The sequence below is a fragment of the Mus musculus genome, chromosome 13 (genome assembly GCF_000001635.26).
Source record: "Mus musculus strain C57BL/6J chromosome 13, GRCm38.p6 C57BL/6J".
NCBI classification, from domain to species: domain Eukaryota; kingdom Metazoa; phylum Chordata; class Mammalia; order Rodentia; family Muridae; genus Mus; species Mus musculus.
The window spans coordinates 77,172,518-77,198,422 of NC_000079.6; the positions used below are offsets into that span (position 1 = coordinate 77,172,518).

General features: G+C 36.5%; 1 protein-coding gene across 4 annotated transcripts in view; it reads left to right on the top strand.

The window, feature by feature from the left end:
• 2210408I21Rik (RIKEN cDNA 2210408I21 gene) overlaps positions 1-25,905 on the top strand; it is a 478,255-nt gene that overhangs the window by 36,987 nt on the left and 415,363 nt on the right. For 3 of the 4 annotated variants that reach the window (XM_006517397.4, XM_017315609.1, NM_001145676.1), the window contains exons 2-4: positions 2,336-2,467; positions 11,084-11,252; positions 20,037-20,706. In XM_006517397.4, coding sequence (XP_006517460.1) covers positions 2,337-2,467; positions 11,084-11,252; positions 20,037-20,706 — 970 coding nt within the window. In that variant the 5' untranslated portion in view covers position 2,336. Of the gene's footprint in view, positions 1-2,335; positions 2,468-11,083; positions 11,253-20,036; positions 21,390-25,905 lie in introns of those variants that run through there. The other variant, NM_001081353.1, reaches the window with a different exon arrangement.

Here is a 25,905-nt window from a genome sequence, read left to right on the forward strand (position 1 = left end):
CCAAAGAGGATTTTTTTTGTTTGTTTATTTCTAAAAGGCAAAGGACTTTGAACATCTTTATAATCATTTCAAAGGGACATTTGGTGAACTAAAACTAGTGATAATTCACAAATCAAAGCTCTAGAAATCATAAAAGCGTACTCCAATAAGTAGACCTTCTTTATCAAATTAATTCTAAGCTAATTAATACCAGTATTAGTGTTTTAATATTACCACTCTGAATGGCTAGATAATTGTTATAAATAATTTAAGAAGAAAAGTTCTGAGTGGCAAGTTAATTAATATTATTAATAATTAAAGAGAAAGCCTAAACCCCTAAAATATATATAAGATTTCCTTTAGAAATGCTCATTTTGATACAAAGTATGCACTAAATCCAAATCCCTATTATCTAATTATTTTTTATTAGTAAATTAATTGATTGTGTACACTTTGTATTCCATTCCCTGACACACACCCCCATCCACCCTCCGACAGCTCCACATCCCACACATCCTCCCCACAGCCCCTGTCTCCATGTGGGTGCCCTGACACCCTACCTCACCTGACCTCTAAACTCCCTGGGGCATCCAGTCTCTTGAGGGTTAGGTGCATCATCTCTAAATGAAAACAGACCCCGGGTCCAGATGAATTGAGACTGCTGGTTGTCCTGAAGGATCTACTTCTCCTCAGCTTCTTTCAGCCTTCCCTAAGTCAGCCACAGGGGTCAGCCGCTTCTGTCCATTGGTTGGGTGCAAATATCTGCCTGTGATTCTTTCAGCTGCTTGTTGGGTCTTTTGGAGGTCAGTCATGATAGAAACCTTTTTGCGAGCACTCCGTAACCTCTGTAATAGTGTCAGGCCTTGTGACCTCCCCTTGAGCTGGGTACCACTTTGGGCCTGTCACTGGACCTTCTTAGGCTCCTCTCCATTTCCATCCCTGTAATTCTTTCAGACAGGAACAATTATGGGTTAGAGATGTGACTGTGGGATAGCAACCCCAACCCTCACTTGATGCCCTGTCTCCTGCTGGAGGTGGGCTCTAAGTCCCCTCTCCCTACTGTTGAGCACTTCATTTAAGGTCCATCTCCCCTTGAGTCCTGGGAGTCTTTCACCTTCCAGGTCTCTGATGCATTCTGGGGGTGTCCCCCCCAACCTCTTATTTCTTGAAGTTTCCTGTTTCCATTGTTTCTGCTGGCCCTCAGGGCTTCAGTCCTTTTCCTTCACCCAATACCAGATCAGGTTCCCCCTAGACACTTTCCCCCACCCTGTTCACTTTCCCTCCAAGGTCCCTCCCTCCCTCCCCACTTATGATTGCTTTCTTCTCTCTCCCAAGTATTAATGGAGACATTTGATGAATGCATGTAGAATGAGTGAATGCCTAAAATGTTGATAGTCAGAACCTTTTTTTTCCATATAGTATATCCTGATTTCAGTTTTCCTTACCCAACTCACTCCAGATCCTCTCCAACTTCCCACCCATGTAAATCCACTCTGTCTCTAATTAAAAAAAAAAAAAACCCAAAAAGCAAACATCTAAAAGAATAAAAAATAAGATAAAATAAAATGAAAAAACCCAAATAGGCAAAAACAAACACACAAACAAATGAGCCAAAGAAAAAGTATAAGAAGCACATACAAATGCAGATACACCCATATTGCACACAGAAAAATCACACAAAAACACAAAACCAGAAACCATGATAAAGAAGCAAAAGGCATATAAGCGTATAAAAAAAAAAATTGCCCAGACAAAGCATCACGAGGAGAAAAACAAAACAAAACAAACAAACAAAAACTCCAAAAATACAATTGAGTTTGATTTGTGTTGACTACTGTTGGGCATGGGGTCTGGTTTGTATACCTAATGAGAATCTGTTGGGGAAAACTAATTTTTCCTTTGTAAATGGATCAATACTAGGTAGAAGTGCTCCTGAAAAATTACATTTGTTTTTGCACATAGAAGTAAGCCCAAGGTAGATAAAGCCTCTAAAGGTTGTGCAGCTCTCAGGTCTGTGGCGACCAGAATGGGCACGTGGTTGCAGCTCTGCAAACCTTCTCACAAGTGGTTTATTCTGCAGCTTTCTGTTATATTGAGAAAAGCAACAGGATATTTAAGCTGTCTCTGGCCTGATGTATTTTTCAGCTTTCAAGCTACAGATAAGTTTGGAAAATTATGCCATTTAAGTAATAAAACTTAATGAGCTTTCTAATACCCTAATTCTCAAACTCCTTTATTCCACCGAGTCTGCAAATAGAAATCATTGGTTGTCATACAGTATCAACTTGAGGGGGTGTGTCCATTCTTGCATCCTGTTCCTCATTTTGTCATCTCTTGTTTTTTTCTTGTTTCACAGAATGGATGCATTACAGGAATATTCCCATAATTCATTTGACCTGCAGTGTCTGTTAAATTCGTTTCCCGGAGATTTGGAGTTTAAGCAGATCTTCAGTGACATTGGAGAACAGATGGAGCAAAATGCTGCAAGGTAACTATTGCTGCTGTTTAAGTTAAGGTGTTTCCATGTCTTCTTCACACAATCATCTAGTGTGGGTTTAGGATTGTCTCTTGTATAGCCATGTGTTTCTTACTACTAACTTCGTAAAAGATATTGGTTAGTCTGTTCTCAAAATTTGAACATAATTGTCTTCATCTGGTCTTTACTACTGTGCACCTAAGATTCTCGTTTGTACTATGTTTGCTGGCCGTAAACCCCCAGAATCTATTTATCTGTTCCCCACACCCTAAACTCTAGAATTGCAGATGTTTTCTACAATGCCCAAATATGACATGTTTGCTGTAGTCTAAACACAGGTACTTTCTGATCCATCTCGTCAAGCAACTGATTACCTTTAAGAAGTTATAAAATATAAGTACCTCTAGGTGGATTCCAGTTATTACGTTGTTATTAATTTTTTTAAAGATTGCAGTATCACAGATTTTTCTGGGGTGAGGGTGGTGACGGTGATTTGAGGCAGGGGTTTACTGGGTAGCTCTGGCTCTTCTACTCTGTAAGCCAGGCTGGATTTGAACCCAGAGATATGCTTGCCTCTCTACCTTTCAAGTGCTGCGATTAAAGGCTTGATCCACCATACCTGGCTCCAGATTTTCATTAGTACATTTTGAAATTAGAATTCTTGGCTTGTATGATAAGGGCAAAAATTTAAGTTTGAGTCTAAAGTGTCAAAATAAAATATGATAGTGTCAGGTCACAGTTGCTGAAAACAAAAATTACCAAGTACTTTGGAGCAAGACATATACATGTCTGTAATCCCAGAAGTATGGAGGGAGAGGCAGGATAGTAGCAGTAAGTCTAAGGGCTACATAGTGAGACCCTGACACAAGGTTAAAAAGTTATACTTATAATTGACTTTTAAGGCCAATGCTTTAAGAAAAAGGTGAGGAGGGAAATCTTTTCCTTTCATTTCAATGTATAAAGTTAAACTTCTTATTTTAATTTGGTTATATATATATGTGTGTGTGTGTGTGTGTGTGTGTGTGTGTATGTTAAATGTAACATATATAAATATACACTGTTAAATATATATTTAATATAAAATAACTATATAAGAATTTAATGTAATTGTGTTTATGTAACATTTGTGTTATATATTATTTGATAACATTTCCAACCTAAAGAAATAAAAAGAACATTAAATAAAATAGATTAACAAGTTATTTATGCAAAATGCAGAGCTAGTTATATTTTTAATAGAAATATTTCCTTTGTTTTGGCCCCATCAAATCAAAGTAAGACATTGAATGATGATTTTGTTATATACTACCTCATTACTTGCTAAATCTCTCTCTATTTAGTTTCCTTCTCCCACTTGATCAATAAAATCATATTTAAGATTATCATAATGATTACATTTTTGCATTCATAAATTATTATTTATATTGAAATTTGATGTTGATTTTATAAGAAAGTATACTATGGGATACAATTCTTACATTATAAACCTTTTATTGCCCATATATTAAAAATGAACCTACAGCCTCAAGTGACCATTGATTTTCACCAGGAATAAAAGAAGAGGGTGTATGTGCTGCATTCTACATTTAGAATCAAGTCTATTTTTCATCAAATTCAATTATGTTCTTATTATACTCTAGAGAATAACCATAATAGTATAGTATAGAGTACATATATTTTCAAAAATAAAATACTGAATAATAACTATGATTCGTAAGAGTGTAAATCATTTATGCACTCCTGTATTACCTTCTAACAGAATAGCTTTTAGAAAATTGTATGTCGTGACCAATCCGTTATGCTGCCCTTGTACTTCAGTAGTGAATTACCTACCCTGGGCATTTTGTAGTTTAACAGTTGTGTTTGTCTCCTGGTGGTGCACACTGAGTGAGTAATGAGCATCTGTCTGATGTGACTTTCCCACATTATTTTTAGAAGAAGAAAGACATTAGCAATTCCCTTTTAAATATAGTATTTTTTTCTTATACTTAAATTTTCCAAGCTGTATTTCTCACAGTGACCCTGACAACTTAAGTGTGAGTTCCCTTTCCCTCTTCCTAATGTCATCAAGTTTTATGGCCACAGGGCCTTTCACCTTCCCACAGCAGTGATTCTCCAGAATGGACCAATGTGCGCAGGTCACTGACCTGTCACCTGTCAAGAGAGCTAAGCTTTCTCTCCAGTCATTCTCACATGAAATTCATTTCCGCTCAAGCTAAGCTGTGTGACTTGTACTTTTAAGGAGAGAAGTCAGAGGCAGTGAGTTACTGAGTTTAAACACATATTACAGCTGATAACAAAAGTGTAAATAACCTGCAGTGGATGAGCGCTGTGGATTGGACCAGAGTGAAAGAAGAAAGTTGCATAAAGCCTTTGAAACATTTTTTTTAGCTGACGTCAGCTTATTAGTTTAATAAAATATGGAGGTAGAGAAGTTCTTTGGGGCTTATAGTATGGCATGTAATGATTTCTGTCCCACTTAAACACATACTGTTATATTTTTAAAACCTTATTTTATCCTTCTATTTTCAAATCATAGACAACTTGTTTGTAGCTCATGGATCAAATTTTGCTGACACTGATATAAATGTCTACTCTTTTCATCTCTGGAAATCACCACTGTTACCTGGGAAATTACCATATGTCTTAGTCCAAGAGATGGGAGATGTGATGGGACAAGACTGTTGTGAATGAGTGTTGTATAAATGCATTGCATAATTTAACATAAGACAATAGAGATCCCATAAACCCACTTATATTCCACATCAGTAATATTTTCACTTGTAAATTTTTCATTCAAGTTTCTGACATGTTAGTTTACAGGTCTACAGAGAAGACAAAAACAAAAGAAATCTTTAAGTAATCTACAAACCTTGGGCTTTTCATGAAAAAGCCATTAATCTGATGATGTGCACACACATGCAGTCTGTATGTTTTGTCACTATGACAAATTGCATGATATGATATCATTTTGAAGAATAATGTGCTTATTATAATTCTGGCTGTAGTTTGTTATTAATAATATCAAGAAGATAAAATTAGTATTTGATTCTTTTTTTTTTTAACTACCTTTGTTTGCAGTCTGGTTTGGACTTCATACTCTGTATGACACAATCCCTGTCACATCTCCCAGCCTACTAAGCAAGACCAGGCTATAGGAAATGAAAACAGAAAGGGCCACTGCTTTGACTCTCACTAAGACTCATCAGACCTCACAAGGCCACATTGTCCTTGCTTCTGAGCAGGCCCATTCCAGCATTCCTTTCCTGACACAGATGTTGGGCTTAAACAACTCAGTCATGTACACAGTCTCTGACCAAATTTATAGTTCCTAGTTTTTAATTTTTGCCAATTATCCTAGTGTTGCCTAGTGTGTATGTGTGTTGGGGGGTACCTGGGGGGCCATGGAGGGGGGACCTGGTTAGGAAAGAAATGGTAAAAGTGATGCAATTATATTTTAATTTAAAAACTATTAAAAATACACAATAAAAGTAAAGAAATAAAAATCTTCTTTGAGCTTGCTACACGCCTTCCGTAGGATTTATGAAAATAAAAGTTTCAAAAAATCCTAACGTTTTGTGTTAATTGACACCACCTGCAAAATAGTTTCTCTAATGAGTACATTAAATTATGAGTATAACAATGAATTGTTAAAGGTCAGTTTACTACTATGACTACTTAACAAAGCTGCAATAGTAGGTTCTCCTTTAGAGCCTATGACCCACAGGATCTTGACCCCAAGATACTGAAGGTATGGGTTTTGTCTTAAGGAGAGTGGTCCTTAACCCTGACAGAAAGTGGTTGGTTACTCCCATGACACCCATTGTACCACATGTTCTACCAACTTCTCTCTTCCCAGGATTGTAGTTGGGTAAGACTGATGATTGATTACTTTTATCCTTGCTAACATGCACAGCACCTTCTAGCACCACGGAAGCCATCCAGTGCAGCTGTGTCTTCCAGATGGGTTTAGTTCTCAGGAAACAATGTTTTTGGACACAGGAGGCCTGTTGCACATAAAAGCTCACAGTGGTTATGACAACCTGCATTAGCTGGCTACAATCTCAGCATAGAGCATTTGGAGGAGGTAGGGCCAAAGTTTCATCTCTTGCTTGAGAGCTATTGGAAACTGGTGGCTACTAAGAGAGGGAGAGACAGTTTCCTTTAAGGGTCCTAATAGGTTGACCATACTCTAGTGAAGTATATCAACAACACAAAATGTGCTTTGTGTATCTGTGTGTGTGTGTGTATGTGTGTGTTGTGTTTTGTGTGTGTGTGTGTGTGTTTTAAAGAAGACACAAAGTTGGGTGAGTAGAGAGGGTGGGGTATATATGATTAAAATTCATTGTATAAAAATAAATAAAATAATAAATAATAAAACAGAAAATATAAGTAAATAATAAAGTAATAAAAATAATAAAACAAAAATATTCTAAAAATGAAATTATGTATACATGTATTTTTGCCTTATGTCTAAAATGTTCTTTTTGTATGTTTTACTTTTTTTTTAATCCTATTTTATGAGTTGATTGATAAGATTAGATTTTAAATGTATAGGAGCCATTACAAGAGCTCAGGCTTAGGTTTTAAGATTTTTTGTTGTAAGTTCTTTCTCATATTTTAGTATCCTTTTATATAATATCTACTACCAGGACAAGCCATTTCAATACTTCTTATAGGCATGGTCAGTGGTTCCTTCCTTCATACTTCCTTTGCACAGTGAACACACTACTTATCAAGTTTTACTGGAATATAGTTATTTACTTACAGGTTTTTCTACCTAGCTAGACAGAATTTCTTTAGATATAAAATGGTGTCATACTGTATGTATCTCTAGAATGTATTACAGTCCCTACCATGTATATTCAGCATTCAGTTTGAGTCTAGCAGATAAAATACCTCCATTAATTAAGCTGTTTTACAGTTAAGGAATCTAGGAGTGAATGTTGAATGAGAAAATGCCTCAAAAGTTCTTTGAAAAGTCATACTAAATGGGTAGGGAGGGATTGCTCAGCAGTTAAAAGCATGTAATATTCTTGCAGAGGACCTGGGTTTTGTTCCTAGTACACATCAAGTCATCCACACTGTAACTCTCCTTCTGTCTTAGTTTGGGTTTCACTGCTAAACAGATACTATGACTAATGCAAGTCTTATAAGGACAGCATTAATTGGGGCTGGCTTAAAGGTTCAGAGGTTCAGTCCATCACCATCAAGGTGGGAGCATGGCAGTGTGCAGGCAGGCATGGTACAGGAGGAGCTGAGAGTTCTACATCTTCATCTGAAGGCTGCTAGAAGACTGTCTCCCAGGCAGCTAAGTCTTAAAGCCCATGCCTACATACCTACTGCAACAAGGCCATACCTCCTAATGGTGCCACACCCTGGGCCAAGCATTTATAAACCGTCACAAGTTCCAAGAGATCTGATGTCTTCTTCTATCTTCCATGGACTCCCACATTGTGTACAAAGTCATGTAGTCCTACATATAACACATAAATTAGAAAGAAACATTTTGAAAAGCATTTTGGTGTTGCACCATTAAAATGGTTCATAAATTTACTTATGAACAGCTCTCAGAAATGTACCCACTTTGTATACATCAAAAACATGGATAATTAAATCATTGGAATTAAAGTACAAGATTCAGATTTATTAACAAAATGTTGAACAGGTGCCTTTATAAAATAGCTCAACAGGCAACAGCTTTTCCTTTGTTAATTCTGATGACTTAATTTCTATGTACAGAACCCACAGTGGAAGCAGATTCCTAAAAATTGTCTTTGACTTTTACATGTGTACTGTGACACATATGCACTGGTATATACGCACATACACACACAACATAATAATATATAAATTGATAAAAATGAAATGTTGAAACATGAAGATGGATGGTGTATTGCTCTGCATGCTCCCTCAGTATCCAGTTTGAAAGATAAGATGTTATCAGTGCAGCCACTCAGTGTGCCACTTCCCAGCTTATCTCTTCTCTTCCTTCCCTGTCCGAGAGAATGGTGTGGGGACCTTCTAGTACATTTCTCCATGTCTCCAGTCCCCAGGTTTGCATCCCCCAGAACAATATGGCATTATATGAAACACTTTCAAATTAGTACATAAACATTGCCATTCTGGGTCCTTTCAGATGTTTCTCCTCATCAGCATCATGTTTGTTACATTATTTTTCTTATTGGAAAGTGGAATTGTACTTTAAATTTATGGCCCATTCCTCACTTAATCGTACGGTGGCATTGATATTACAAAAATATTGGTTTATTTATGGAGGCAAATTAATATTTTTTAGACTCTTTAAATTTTCTAGTAATGTTTGAATTGAATTATCTTGTATTATCTTGAATTTTCTAGTATTGTATAACTATTGAATTATCTTGGTAATGTTATTATAACAGACTATACTTCTAAAGGAAATTTTAACTAATCTGTAATTAGAAAATATTTAATTCAAAATAGCAGCATGTGTTATTAAAGAAATTTACACTAATATCTATTGGAACATGTCTTTTACTATGCATACTTGAAAGTATTTGAAATACAGTCTTGTAAAATACTACCTTTAATGAGTTTACAGTTAATTCTTTTTTTTTAATGTATACTTGACCTAGTTTAAAGACACTGAGTTGTTAGGTCACATTAAGACTGGCAGCTTAAATCTTGAAAATAGCTTTTTATATAATAAGTTGACATGAAATCAGATAATTGAGTTTTTATTTGTTTGTTTGTTTGTTTGTTTATTTTGAGTCAGGGTTTCTCTGTATAGCCCTGGCTGTCCTGGAACTCACTGTGTAGACCAGGCTGGCCTCGAACTCAGAAATCTGCCTGCTTCTGCCTCCCAAGTGCTGGGATTAAAGGCGTGTGCCACCACCCACCGCCCGGTGATAATTGAGTTTTAAAACAAGATGCATGGTCTGTGAATGACAGATTGATATTTCATAGGTGAATGAAAGCAAAACCAAGTGAAAGGAAGAAGAGCTTTAGCTCCCTGCACCAAGGGAGGTTCTTTGAAATGTAACTGCTTAATCCCTTTATCAGTGTTTGGACAAATTATTAAAATATCCAGGGCTCTGGAGGCTTTACATTGCTTAAAAACCAGTTCCTGGCCTTTTCCCAGATGCAGATGTTGGAAATAAGCTGAGAGGGAGAGTGCTGATGGAAGCAGAGCAGCACAGGGTATCCAGGATACTGCTGCACTCTGTCCTGGCTTACTGTACTGCATGTGCGGATGCTAGAATGCAAACTTGGCTGAAAAGCATCTGGAGTTGGATTGTAGGCCTCGGGCATCATGGTTCTCAGTCCACAGAAATGCTTAGATAAGGAAGAAAATGAATGCCATTCTCTTGTAAGACCTAGAACTGGTATTTATGAGTATGACCATTCCACCAGGAATGTCAGGGGCTGTGGCCAGACAGATATTATTTTTCTTTTAAGTTCTTTGTTTTCATTGAAGAGCTCTTTGATTTTTAGAATTTTATTCTTTCAAGGTGACTTCATTTAAATTTACTCATGTCCAGAAGTCTTCTGAAAATCTTTGCTCTGCTTTTAACCATATATTTTTATGGGCCACACCTCATAAATTCAGAGACTTTAAGATTGGTTTTAATAAACAGAGCTTGGCTTCTAAACCCCACATGGTTCTATTATGTGGAAACTGTAATTAATAAGAATTGTGCTTTCAAAACAATAACTTGGTCTTTGCCTATTTTTCCTTGATAGTATTAAATGAAAATTACACAACTGTCATATTTGGGTCAATTCAATGTTAAAGGCATCTGTTTCTATAACCATTCATATTTTAGATATGCCACTATCATGATATAGGCATATGTCATATCCATGTAGCATCAGATGGCACTCTGCCTAAACTCACCGTTTTGCCCCATACAAAATTTATAAGAATAAATGCAAAGAATTATATGTAGAAATTATATTTTTTTAAAGCTTTGTGGGAATAAGGTAGCTCATCTGTGTGCTATAGAAACACTTAGATAGAGAAAAATAAGATTTAAACTTAATCTAATCACCACACATGTATCATTACTATTAATATTTATTTTATTTTCTTCCAGCCTTTTTATGTTCATTTTAAAATGTATTTTAGCTTTAGAATGATGGATATCACAGAAATATTTAGCTGTACTAATATTGTATATATGACCTTATAAATTACATGCTCTCTGTGTCTTCTTCTTGACTTTTTACTTTTCCATTGATTGAAGTCTTTCATGTGTCACATTTGCCTTTTGGGATAGAATATATGGTTCTGATTTTCAGTCAACAAGTGTTTGCTCTGTTTTGTATCTGCTATCCAGAGTTCCATTATAGACTACATCTGCGCCTCAGAAATATTTTAGTACAAGGGATCTTCTATTGCATCTCAAAGTATGTAGATAGTTAATATTTCTCCAATTGCATTATTTCTATAAAATTTTTGAAATCTGGTTCCAACTATGAATTAAAATGATTAACACATTTCTTGTTCCTTTCTTGCACATGAGTATTATATGAAGTTATAGACTTAGATTATATGCAATCACATAAATAAGCATTTCAGAACCTATAATATTATTGGATGGCATTGCTTACATTCTACAAATATAATTATTTTCTTTTTTGCAGTATAGAACATTGCATTGAAGAAATACAGTCTGAAGTAAACAAGCTCTGTCCAGATGCACAGCTACAAACAACAAGTGACTGCTTCAAATGGCTAACTAGTTATAATTATAATTTATCTAAGTCACCATCCATTTCCCATGGAGATTTAATAAACTTCCTCAAAACAATGGTAAAAATTACTTGTTTTATGGTAGAGTGGGGAGCAGGGAACATACCTGGATGAGTTACTATATGTGAATATTTACTGTGTTGGTAACATCAGTATGTCCTATGTAGGAGCTTTGGGTTTGGTATGTTTTTATGTTGTTTGTGTTGATCCCCTTTCTTCCCCATCAAATCCTTTGACATATTTTAAAAATTAATTGTAGCACCGAAGTATGGAAATAAAAGTTAAATTTTCTTCTTCCTGAGTGACTTACACTGTGATGTGAAGCACACTGATGTGATCTGAACCGAGCACACTGATGTGATCTGCAGTTCTCTAAAGAAGTTCACACTCGATAGATGCTATGTTCTGCTCCAATACTAAATTTCTCTGTGCTCAATATCAAAAACAGCAAGAGTCTCTTAATTGTGTCTGTTAGCTGGCTTTATGTTCTATTCTCTACATTCGTAGTATAGTACTACCTTGTTTTGTTTGGTTTGATTTGGTTTGGTTTCAGTTGAAGCAGAAATGTACACAAAACCACTGTTGATGGAGTTTTTTCGTGTTGGACACCTACCTGCCAGAAATTTTTTGTTAACGCTCAACAAAAATAGTTATTATTATACCCTCTTCTGTGGGGTGCCAAGGTTACAAAAACAGATTCTCATAGAAACAGCACAATTTTTAAGAAGCAGAATTTCTGTGGCTATAGTTTTAATTTAATTTAGTAGGGAGAAAAGTACTGTTTTTGTGTTAACATCATAAACATTGACCAAGTCAGATGTGAAAATATCTTGAGGTTGTAGATGGTTTAGGATGACAAAATCAGATGAAATGGTTTTGGTCAGTTGTTGTTACAATTGTTTCTTTCATGCTTATGAAGTAATACAAAGAAGGCAAAGAGAGACTTGTGCCCTAAAGCCTTAACCTTTTTCTTTTTAATTAGATATTTTCTTTATTTGCATTTCAGATGGTATCCCCTTTCCTAGTTTCCTCTCAGAAAATCCCCTATCCCCCCACCCCCCCCCCCCCGCTCTGCTCCCCAACCCACCCACTCCCATTTCTGGTCCTGGCATTCCCCTATACTGGGGCCTAGAGCCTTCACATGACCAAGGTCCTCTCCTCCTATTGATGACCTACTAGGCCCTCCTCTGGTACATATACAGCTATAGCCACAAGTTTCACTATGTGTTTTCTTTGATTGGTGGTATAGTTCCAATGAACTCTGCGGGTACTAGTTAGTTCATATTGTTGTTCCTCCTATGGGGCTTCCATCCCCTTCACCTTGCAGGGTATTTCTCTGGCTCCTTCACTGGTGACCTTGTGCTCGGTCCAATGGATGACTGTGAGCATCCACTTCTGTATTTCCCAGGCACTGGCAGAGCCTTCCAGGAGACAGCTATATCAGGCTCCTGTCACCAGGCTCTTGTTGGCATCTGCCATAGTGACTGGGTTTGGTGGTTGTTTATGGGGTGAATCCCAAGTCTCTGGATGTTCATTCCTTCAGGTTCTGTTCTGAACTTTGCCTCTGCAACTCCTTCCATCGGTATTTTTTTTATTAGATTTTCTTCATTTACATTTCAAATGCTATCCCCAAAGCCCCCTATACCCTCCCCCCACCATGCACCCCAACCCACCCAATCCTGCTTTCTGGCCCTGACATTCCCCTGCACTAGGGCATATGATCTTCTAAGACCAAGGGCCTCACCTCCCATTGATGGCCAACTAGGCCATCCTCTGCTACATATGCAGCTAGAGACACAAGCTCTGGGGGTACTGGTTAATTCATATTGCTGTTCCTCCTATAGAGTTACAGACACCTTCAGCTCCTTGGGTACTTTCTCTAGCTCCTCCATTAGGGGCCCTGTGTTCCATCCAATAGATGACTGTGAGCATCCACTTCTGTATCTGCCAGGCACTGGCATATCCTCACACGAAACAGCTATATCAGGGTCCTGTCAGCAAAATCTTGCTGGCATATGCAATAATGTCTGCTATAAGTGGATGATTGTGGGATGGATCCCCTGATGGGGCAATCTCTACATGGTCCTTTCTTCCATCTCAGCTCCAAACTTTGTATCTATAACTTTCTCCACGGGTATTTTCTTCCCCATTCTAAGGAGGAACAAAGTATCCACAGCTTCTTGAGTTATTTGTATATGTTGGATATTAGCCCCCCCATCGGATTTAGGATTGGTAAAAATGCTTTCCCAATCTGTTGGTGGCCTTTTTGTTTTATTGACAGTGTCTTTTGCCTCATAGAAGCTTTACAATTTTATGAGGTCCCATTTGTCCATTCTTGATCTTACAGCACAAGCCATTGCTGTTCTGTTCAGGAATTGTTCCCCTGTGCCCATATCTTCAAGGCTTTTCTCCACTTTCTCCTCTATAAGTTTTGGTGTCTCTGGTTTGATGTAGAGCTCTTTGATCCTCTTAGACTTGAGCTTTGAACAAGGTGATAAGAATGGAGCAATTCACTTTCTACTACATGATAACTGCCAGTTGTGCCAGCACCATTTGTTGAAAATGCTGTCTTTTTTGTCCTGGATGGTTTAAGCTCCTTTGTCAAAGATCAATTGACCATAGGTGTGTGGGTTTATTTCTGGGTCTTCAAGTCTATTCCATTGATCTACCTGTCTGTCCTGTTCCAGTACAATGCAGTTTTTATCACAGTTGCTCTGTAGTACAGCTTGAGGTCAGACATGGTGATTCCACTGGAGGTTCTTTTATTCTTGAGAATACTTTTTGCTATCCTAAATCTTTTGTTATTCCAGATGAATTTGCAAATTGCCCTTTCTAACTCTGTAAAGAATTGAGTTGGAATTTTGATGGGGATTTTATTGAATCTGTAGATTGCTTTAGGCATGATAGCCATCTTTACTATATTGATCCTGCCAGTCCATGAGCATGGGGGATCTTTCCATCTTCTGAGATCTTGGATTCCTTTCTTCAGAGACTTGAAGTTCTTGTTATGCAAATCTTTCACTTCCTTAGTTAGAGTCACACCAAGGTATTTTATATTATTTGTGACTGTTGTGAAGGCTGTTTTTTTGTCTAATTTCTTTCTCCTGTTTATCCTTTTTTGAGTTAATTTTATATCCAGCTACTGCCCTGAAGCTTTTTATCAGCTTTAGGAGTTCTCTGGTGGAATTTTTAGGATCACTTATATATACTATCATATTGTCTGTAAATAGTGATATTTTGACTTCTTCCTTTCCAATTTGTATCCCCTTGATCTCATTTTGTTGTCTAATGGCTCTGGCTAGGATTTCAAGTACTATATTTAATAGATATGGAGAAAGTGGGCTGCCTGGTCTAGTCGCTGGTTTTAGTTGGATTGCTTCAAGTTTCTCTCCATTTAGTTTGATGTTGGCTACTGGTTTGCTGTATATTGCTGTTATTATGTTTAGGTATGGGCCTTGAATCCCTGAACTTTCCAAGACTTTTTTATCATGAATGGGTGTTGTATTTTGTCAAATACTTTCTCAGTATCTAATGAGATGATCATGTGGTTTTTGTTTTTGATTTTGTTTGTATAGTGGATTACATTGATGGATTTCCCTATATTTAAACCATCCCTGCATCCCTGGGATGAAACCTACTTGATCATGATGGATGATAATTTTGATGTGTTCTTGGATTCGGTTTCTGAGAATTTTATTGAGTATTTTTGCATAGATACTCATAAGGGAAATTGATCTGAAGTTTTCTTTCTTTGTTTGGTCTTTGTGTGATTTAGGTATCAGAGTAATTGTGGCTTCATAGAAAGAATTGGGTAGAGTACCTTCTGTTTCTATTTTGTGAAATAGTTTGAGGAGAATTTGAATTCTCCTCAACACTCCTTATGTCTTCTTTGAACATCTGATAGAATTCTGCACTAAACCATCTGGTCCTGGGCTTATTTTCCTTGGGAAACTATTAATGACTGCTTCTATTTCTTCAGGGATATGGGGCTGTTTAGATCATTGATCGGATCATGATCTAAGTTTGCTATCTTGTATCTGTCTAAAAAAAAAAAATGTCCATTTCATCCAGATTTTCCAGTTTTGTTTTGTACAGCTTTTTGTAGTAGGATCTGATAATGTTTTGGATTTCCTCAGGTTCTGTTGTTATGTCTCCCTTTTCATTTCTGATTTTGTTAATTAGGATACTGTCTCTGTGCTCTGAAGTTAGTCTGGCTAAGGGTTTATCTATCTTTTTGATTTTCTCAAAAAAAAAAAAAAAAAAAAACAGCTCCTGGTTTGGTTAATTCTTTGTGTAGCTCTTTTTGTTTCTACTTGGTTGATTTCGGCCCTGGGTTTGATTATTTCCTGCTGGAAATAATATTATAATATTACTCCTCTTGGGTGAATTTGCTTCCTTTTGTTCTAGAGCTTTTAGGTGTTCTGCTGCTAGTGTGCTCTCTCTCTAATTTCTTTTTTTTTCTTCTGCATTCAGAGCTATGAGTCTTCCTCTTAAGACTGCTTTGATTTGTCCCATAAGTTTGGGTAATTTCTGGCTTCATTTTCATTAAACTCTAAAAATTCTTTAATTTCTTTCTTTCTTTCTTTCTTTCTTCCTTGACCAAGTTATCATTGCGTAGAGTGTTGTTCAGCTTCCATGTCAATGTTGTCTTTCTATTATTTATGTTGTTATTGAAGATCAGCCTTAGTCCGTGGTGATCTGACAGGATGCATGGGATAATTTCAATATTTTTGTATCTGTTGAGGCCTCTATTATGACTGATTATATTGTCAGTGTTGGAAAAGGTACCATGAGGTGCTGAGAAGAAGGTATATCTTTTTGTTTCAGGATAAAAAATGTTTTGTAGATATTTGCTAAATCCATTTGTTTCATAATTTCTGTTAGTTTCAATCTGTCTCTGTTCAATTTCTGTTTCCACGATCTGTCCATTGATGAGAGTGGGGTGTTGAACTCTTCCACTATTATTTTGTGAGGTGCAATGTGTGCTTTGAGTTTTACTAAAGTTTCCTTAATGAATGTGGATGCCCTTGCATTTGGAGCATAGATATTCAGAATTGAGATTTCATCTTGGAACATTTTTCCTTTGATGGGTATGAAGTGTCCCTCCTTGTCTTTTTTCATAACTTTTGGGTTGAAAGTTGATTTTACTCCATAGTTGAATGGCTACTCCAGCTTGTTTTCTGGGACCATTTGCTTGGAAAATTGTCTTCCAGCCTTTAACTCTGAGGTAGTATCTGTCTATTTCCCTGAGGTGGGTTTCCTGTATGCAGCAAAATATTGGGTCCTGTTCATGTAGCCAGTCTGTTAGTATATGTCTTTTTGTTGGCGAATTGAGTACATAGATATTAAGATGTATTAAGGAAAAGTAATTGTTACTTCCTGTTATTTTTGTTGTTAGAGTTGGGATTCTGTTCTTGAGGCTATCTTCTTTTAGGTTTGTTGAAGGATTACTTTCTTGCTTTTTCTAGGGCATAATTTCCCTCCTTGTGTTGGAGTTTTCCTTGCATTATCCTTTGAAGGGCTATATTCGTGCAAAGATATTTTGTGAATTTGGTTTTGTCATGGAATACTTTTGTTTCTCCATCTATGGTAATTGAGAGTTTTGCTTGGTATAGTAGCCTGGGCTGGCATTTGTGTTCTCTTTGGTTCTGTATAACATCTGTCCAGGATCTTCTGGCTTTCATTGTCTCTGGTGAGAAGTCTGGTGTAATTCTGATAGCTCTGCCTGTGTGTGTTACTTGACCTTTTTCCCTTACTGCTTTTAATATTTTATCCTTATTTAGTACACTTGTTGTTTTGATTATTATGTGTTGGGAGAAATTTCTTTTCTGGTCCAGTCTATTTGGAGTTCTGAAGGCTTCTTGTATGTTCATGGGCATCTCTTTCTTTAGGTTAGGGAAGTTTTCTTCAATAATTTTGTTGAAGATATTTACTGGCCTTGTAATTTGAAAGTCTTCATTCTCATCTACTCTTATTATCCATAGTTTTGATCTTCTCATTGTGTCCTGGATTTCCCGGATGCTTAGAGTTTGGATCTTTTTGCATTTTACATTTTCTTTGATTGTTGTGTCCATGTTCTTTATGGAATCTTCTGCACCTGAGATTCTCTCTTCCATCTCCTGTATTCTGTTGCTGATGTTTCCAGCTATGCGTCCTGGTTTTTTTTCTAGGATTTCTATCTCCAGAGTTGTCTCCCTTTGTGATTTCTTTATTGTTTCTACTTCCATTTTTAGATCCTGGATGCTTTTGTTCAATTCCTTCACCTATTTGGTAGTGTTTTCCTGTAACTCTTTAAGGGATTTTTGTGTTTCCTCTTTAAGGGCTTTCTAGCTGTTTACCTATGTTTTCCTGTATTTCTTTAAGGGATTTATTTATTTCCTTCTTAATGTCCTCCATCATCATCATGAGAAGTGACTTTAGATCCATATCTTTCTTTTCCGGTGTGAGGGTGTATCCAGGACTTGCTATGGTGGAAGAGTTTGTTTCTGATGATGCCAAGTAACCTCAGTTTTTGTTGCTTCTGTCCTTATGCTTGCCTCCTGCCATCTGATTATCTCAAGTGCTTGCTGCCCACAATGTATCTGTTTTGAGCCTGTCCTTCTTATAATCCTGGTTAATTCAGGACTCCTCAGAATCCAGCTTTCTCAGTGATCTTGTGATTCTGGGCTCCCATGAACCTGAGATTCTGTGTGTGTGTCAGAATTCTTTACAGTCTAGCTTTCTCTGAGACCCTGAGATCCTGGTTTGACCAAGCTCCCGTTATCCTGGGATCCTGGAATCCTAAGATCTTGGGCGTGTTATAGACTCTGAAAGTAGTGTCTCTTCTGGGGACCGTGGTACGGTCTGGCATGTTCGAAACCAAGGTATACCAGCACCAATCAGAATTAACCCGAGTTGCTGGTCAGGCAGGGCTCTTGTGTCCTTGCTCCTGCTGTCACAGTCCTGTCACAATTAGTTTGGAATTGATGTTGTGTTCCTCTCACCAGTGATCCTAAGATTTCGTTGAGAGTCCTCTGGGGACTGTGAGACTGTCCACTGAGTTCACACCCAAGGTAACCGGGATCCGGTGCTGACTGGAAGGGACTTCAACCCCTGGCCAGGAGGGTTTTCTGCTTCCCTGATGCTGGCACAGGCCGGGCACGATTAGTTTGTAGCCAATGTTGTTTTCTACTCACTAGTGATCATAAGATCACGTGGAGAGTCCTCTGTGGACCCTGGGACTGCCTGCTGAGTTCGTGCTCAAGGTTACCCGGAGTTGGCACTGACTGGAAGGGAAGAACTGTTTCTTAATATGATACTTGTACTGAGGTTATTTTCAAAGTTTAAGTATTCATCCAAAACATGTGCTTTAAAACTCAGTAGTCTATTATTTTTTGATTGATCAAATATTTATACCTATTAGCTGGTTTAGAGAAATATACAGCTAAGATGCTAATATAACACAACTGATACATCTAAGTACCTTAGTGTTGCTGGGTCTGAACTCTCTGAGGACATTTTCTTTCTAGAAAAATTTAAAGTACTAGATAGTACAAGAGATGAGAAACAGAGAGGATGAAACCAAGCATATGCTAGGTCCTATCCCTCACTCAAAAACTCATATGATGTTTGAAAAGTAATTCTCTTTGTACCATGTTGATACCCTTATTCTCTTTATCCAGAAGTCAAGCTATTAGGGTTTTCAGGTATCAGTGTCACAGAGTTTTCATTATGAGTAAACCAGAAAATATATGGAAAAAGTTATTTATATAATAAAATATATATTTGCTATAATATTTGCATGATAAGATGTACTTAGATGAATGCGACCCCATTCCAGCAATTTTTCTAGCTGTTCAGTTCTAAATTACACATAATACTTTTGGTATTTTCACCAATAAGTAATTTCAAAGCCAAACTAATTTTTATGCCACTTGAGCCTTGCTTCCATTTCTTTTCTAATCAGCTTGTTTCTACTTAGAGAATATGAGCTAATTTCAGCATTGTCTGGAAATGGATATAATTAGGAAAGTCATCGTGTATGGAGAATGTGTGTGCAATTCAGAGTCCAAGAAGAAAGTAATTTTTTTGTTCCTTCATTATTCCTAATTATACTACCATTGTATTCTACCAACATAAAAGACTAAAGGACTAATTCCCTATCACCTTTTGGGGAGTTTTTCTGAAATTTTCTTTATCCTATTTTGAGTTAGTTATTTCTTTGGAGTGAACAGAAATATTTTCAGGTTAAGTATTAAAGTTAAATATTTCTTTATATGGTTTTCAGCAATGAATTTAAATGAAAGTTGAAATCTTCAAGTGTATTAATTTTATTTCTCAGGATAGTAGCTGTTAGGAACCCTCAGAAATCTACTATATTTAATTATTTCATTTCTAGAATTTTCTTAAAGATTACATTGTGTGGAGTTATAGTAGGTATATTCACTCAGGAATAATATACATATATGTATCTTCCAGGAATTAATTAGGACATGATCTTGATTTTATTTTGTCTTAAGAACTCATTTTAATTGGTGTTATTCTACAGGTCTGTATTTAGAAATGTTTCAGCTTCAGCTTTCCTATAGCTCAGGATAGAGGGAAATGTGGGGCTAAAAGGCACATGTGCAGCAATGTAACTGAGCAGATAGCTAATCAGCTGGATGTTACAGCTGACTTCAGTCTACAGAAATTAAACCATTGTTTGCTGTCAGTACTGATTAAATCACAAGTGCAAGACAAAAAGGTCTCGAGGCGTATAGGATATTCATTCTAAATTTTAATCAATTATAAAGTTGTGTGTAGAAATTACTTTGTTATTCTTAGATTTAATCACATTTCAATATTGTAATTTACTTTTATCAGAAAGATTTATTGAATAATGAAGACAACCATGAAGAAATGATTCTGGATTTACTCTGGGACCTCTCCTGTCAAAGCAGCATCTCTTTCCTGTCCTCTCTGGGTGGGACAACCTTCTGTCACCTGTCCAGGACTTCCATACATTCTGTTGAAGATTTCTCCTCTGTGGATGTCAAGTCTGTTTGGGATGATGTAAGATTACATCTTCGACGATTCTTAGTAAACAGGTTAGAAAGATATAATGAGATAAACAATTCACAGCAAAAAATTGAACTGAAAAGTCAATGTATGAAGCAATTCCTCTTGCTCTACTCAGAATCAGAAGTGCTTGTCAAGTACCAAAGCATCCAGAAGAGACTGCTGGATACATTTCTGCAAGACTCCTTTCCTTCGTGCAACAGAGAATCAGATTTAGAAAGAATTGTGTGTGGATACCAAAGTACTATGCTCATGTTATATTCAATGATAAAAGAGGATTTTAATGTACTATGTGAAATTTTAGCTCCATCATCACTGGTGCAGTTCTTTAATGAAACTTACCTGGATACGGTTACAGAAGAAATGACAAAAATTCTTGAATATTTTTGTGAGCTGCAGTTCAAAGAAAATGCTGTTCCTGTAGTTAAAACAAGCAAGAGCTGCAACAAGCGCAGAGGAGCAGTGCATGCTTTGGGTTAGTGACATTTACATTTCTGTTTGATTTCACTTCAGCCTTTCACATCTTTAACTTTCATGTTTCTCTGTTGTCAAAAAAAATAGGTAAATTCCATTGCAAAATAAACCAGAGCGTAAATCAACTCTTGAAAGAGTTTTCCGCTCATGTATTCCTTTGTCTGTAAGTGTAGTCATGGAAGGCTTCCCTCTCTTGTGAACTTGTTAGGGTACTGAAAATGTAAGCCAAATGAAGTTTCAATTTTTCTGTAATGCATAAAGCAAATGAAAAGTATTAGCGAAAAGAAACTCATATAAGGGTGCATACAACTATACATGTGTGCAAATATGTGTAACCAAAGAACATGGATTTTACTGTATTGTCCAAAGCCAAAACGTTATTACTTAAGAAGAGTTGTTTAAAGTTGGTTTACATTTACACTGACTAAAAGTAGAAGTCCTAAAGTTACATTTAGCCAGCCAATACTAATAAATAGAAATTATATGTATTAATCACACAATGTTTTTTCATTGTTTAGAGGGTATAGACTTTTTGAATCATTTAAAAATCTTCTCTATTTCATATGATAACATATATAATAAAATAAACATAAAATTCTTAATTTTATTTAAAATATTAAAGAATAAAAATACAACAGGATAATAAACTTTCTTGTTATGGTTTTAGTTTTGCACCCCTAGAAAAACATCAAATAAAAACTAAGAAATGTTTATTTTTCTTGAAGTATATTATTTAAATATTTGAGAATTATCCCTTGATAAATTATTATGTGTTGTTGAATTTATTATCATTATTATTTTCTATATCACTATATATATATTTTTTTATTTTTCTTAATAAAATACCAAAGACCAAAATTAATGTGACAGATGAATTTTTAAATAAGTTAATATTCTCCAAAAATTTTAGTTTTTTCTTTGGATACCTATTCACATAGTATAACAGATGGATCAGTCAATTGCTGGGATAACAGTGAGATTACAGTCATCTGACTCACATGCACTGTGAGTCTGTGCCAAGCAAACATACTTGCATCTTCATTGTTAACACAGTTTTGAAGTGCATTTCATGCCTGTGCTTGCTTTCTAAAAATATTATATGTTTTTTCAAAATCCTGCCTCCTTATAATGTGTCTTTTGTATAAAAGTTTTGTCTTGGCTAAATATATTTTATAATGGAAGATAAGAGCATCTAACTTAACATATATATAGGCAACATATGTAAGCCTATGCTAATGTTATAGATGGAAATATGTCCTACAAGCCTAATTGCTCTTAGTTTTCTCAATCAGTGTTACCTGAACTTTTGTATAAATCACTTTTAAATGATTGTTCTCCATATAGTAGGCACTATGCTAAGGAGAACCTATTCTCTCTTACCCCAATTTTATATACAAAAATAGAAACTTAGATTAACTCACCCTGGGTTATTTGTGCCCAGTCAGGATTCATTTTCCCAGTGAGGACGTATAGGGATGTTGTTTTTGTTTTTGTATAACATCTTTTTTCAACCACCATGCGGGGACTGTGTCTCAAAGTATAGAATTAGATGTTCTATCAATGCTGGACATTTCAAACTAGCTTGGTCAAGTGCACCACCTGAAAATCACTCAGTTCTGCTTTATTGACTGCATGTCAAATGGTGCATTCAGCTGAACCCATATTTAAGATTCTGAGGCAGACATGGAATTGGTAAGAAAAGCCCATGAGTAATTGCTGCTATATGAGAAGCGCGCTGTAGCTCAGCACACCAATCATGGGTTTGTTTTGATCCAATGACCAAAATTTGTTTATTAACAAATTATAACTTTGAGAACAGCAATGATAATTTATATTTCTTTTGGAATAAAATCTGGATTGGCTGAGTGGGAAATTATTATCTTTAAGATAATTATTTAGCTTCATGGTCTTTGAGCCATTGCTGTTTTACTCAACAGTATAGAAAGATCATTTCTTACTTAAAAATGTGTTGGTTCAAATAGGGATTTGTATTGTCTTACGTAATCCTTCTAACTACCTGACAAGGTACATGCCATTAGCGTCTCCATTAAACACTGGGGAGGAAGACATTAAGCAATACCCTCAGCGTCAGGAAGTGAATTCAAGATTCAAATTAGTATCTGTCTGACTCTGGATCCTTTTTCTAATGACTCCCTGACCAAGCCCACTGAAGAACAGGTCTCCCATTTCTGTGTGCTCCTCAAGATCTGTGTGGGTGCTGCTGTACTGGACGGTTTGGTCCTACTGAGTTATTCATTGCCTCTGATTTTATGTTGAGATTGGACATTCTTCCCACAGTATCTGTCAATTATTTTTTTAATTTGTTTCTTGGGCATCAAAGAAAGTGGTTACTATTTGTCATGATGTATAGGACTGTATAATACTTTATTCATGTGAGTTCATTTAATCTTTTAAATACTTCTTCATATTTTATATGGAGAAACTGAGACTTGGTGAGATAATAGTCCCATAGCTACAGAGAAAGGAGCTTCCCAGGTTTTCAACAATTTCTTCCTCCTCTCCTCTCCTCCCCTCCCCTCTCCTCTCTGCTCCTCCCCTCCTTCCCGCCTCCCCTCCCTCCCTCCCTCCCTCCCTCCCTCCCTCCCTCCCTCCCTCCCTCCCTTCCTTCCTTCCTTCCTTCCTTCCTTCCTTCCTTCCTTCCGTTCTCCCAGTATTTTCTCTGTCCATGTTCAAGTGATAAGGTACAAACAAGCATTTAAATTTGTTGCTATCTAAGTTTATTCCTAGAGTTAAATTGATCATCTTGGTATTGTTTGGTAAAACTTTTTCTTTTACATTGACACAGATGTAAACATTTCCTCAGAGGTACTTTTTGTTATTTGAAGGAAATTATGCTAATATAAAGGCTTTAGATTCTCTTTAAGTTAGTGATCTTTTCCAGTAAAAAATAACGCTTTGCGCCAGTCGTGGTGGCACAGGCCTTTAATCCCAGCACTCAGGAGGCAGAGGCAGGCGGATTTCTGAGTTCGAGGCCAGCCTGGTCTACAAAGTAAGTTCCAGGACAGCCAGGGCTATATACAGAGAAACCCTGTCTCGAAAAACAAAAAACAAACAAACAAAAAAATGCTTTGCAGATAATCTTTTATTATTGTTATCATTATTATTAAATAGTAGCACTATATATCCCATACTGGACATGAACTTCTTATATGTCCACAATTGACCTGTTCGGCCTTCCTAGGAAAGATTTGAGCCTCCATTTCAGCTGCTCAGTGTGCCTTGTAGTTTTGTGTCTTGGTGGTTTTTCTTTTGTTTGTTTGTTTTTGCAGTGTTGGAGATTTAACCCATGGCCTTGTGCACGCTAACCAGTTGCTCTATCACTGAGTCAGGGACCTTGCCATTAAATGTCTTCACCAAGTTTCCAAAGGAGTTTAACAGCCATGATCTTTTCGATAACTCTATCTTTTTTGTGTGTGTGTGTGCTTATATCTCCTTCAAATATTGTGAGGAAAATAATACTTAAATGTTTATCCTATAATGTTTTCTCTTTTTATTTTTTAATTTAATTTTTTTACTTATTCACTTTACAACCCCCTCACTGCTTCCCTGCCATCCATCATGCCTCTACAGTCCTTCCCATCCCTCTTCACCTTATCCTCTGAACATGTACCCACTCACCCTGGGTACTCCCCTACCCTGGTTCTCAAGTTTCTGTGAAAATAGGTTCTGCCTCTCCCATTGAGGACAGACAAGGAAGGCCAGCTAGAACATATCCTACAGACAGGCATCAGCTTTGGGGATAGCCCCTACACTAGTTGGGGAGACCCACATCAAGACCAAGCTATACATCTGCTACATATGTTTGGGGAGGCCTAGATCCAGCCATGTATGCTCTTTGGTTGGTGATTCAGACTCTGAGAGCCCCAAAGGTCCAGATTCGTTGACTCTGCTGGTCTTCCTGTGCAGTTCCTAACTCTTTGGGCCAGCAATCCTTCCTCCTATTCTTCTGTAAGAGTCCTAAGTTCCATCCACTCTTTGGCTGTGGTTATCTGCATCTCTCTGAGTCAGCTGCTTGGTAGAGTCTCTCAGAGGACAGCATGTTCTTGTCTGCAAGCATAATTATGAAGACCGTAATAAAAAGTTTTCAGAAAGCTTTAGATTTTAAGTTATCATTTTGATTATAAATAGATTTGTTCTTTGGAAGGTCAGATCATATTTACATGTGTTGGTATTTGATCCCTGTTTCAGGAGAATCATATGTATATATAGATATCTGGAATTATTAAGGAAATTAATTTAAATTATAAAATTATATTCTTCTTCATTTAAAATATACTTTTCTAAATATTTGGGAAAGCAGATGTTTTGAGTAGTAAGTTTTAGTTAAGTCGATACTCTGTATTTTAAAATAGAAATATTCAGTTAGGGAATTTGAAGTCTAGAATAAATTTTATAGCTCCCTCCATGTTTTACTTGAGTTCTTCTTAAAGTCTTTGTTAGCTTATTAAGGAAAAACTCAAACATCTCTGCATGCTCCTGAATATTTGTAAAGTTTTAAAACTGCAGTGGGTAAGAGGTTGCTTTTTACCTTTGCTAAGTCATTTAACCTTGGAATCTTTGAAAGGATTGCATTAGGTAATACCTAAGAATCCTTTGAAGTCTAAACTTTTTCTGATTCTACAATGAGAGTGAGACCTACAGTTTGATTCCAAGAATAATCAAACCTGTTCTCTCTATGGACAAAGAGACATTCACTGGCTCAGTATATGTCTTTTCATGTCACAGTAGAAGATATAAAAGACCCCTTTAATATCTCCTTCTGGGAGAGTTGCCTTTCCCTAAGAAAACCCTAGGAATAGCAACATGCAAACAGTCATTCTCTTACCCTTGTAGTTGTTATAGGAGCAAGGGTAGAAACAGGGGTGGGCAGCAAGCAAAATTAAGAAGTGAGGTTTCTCTGTGTGGATCACACCTTAAAGTATTACTAGTTATTTATGCTTGTCTTCCCTTTTATCTAAAAACCACATTTGTTTCATATTTAGTCTTGAAGGGTTTTTTTTTTTTGTAGGAGGGTTTTTAAACAATTTAAAATTAGAACCACATACAAGGGTTAAGAATACAATTATTACTCTGTATTATTAATTAGAAAGTATTTGGTATGCCTAAATCGATATAAGGATTCAGTACGCCTAAGTGCATATGTCTTTTTCCTGGCATTATTGAAATCAGACAAGGTAAG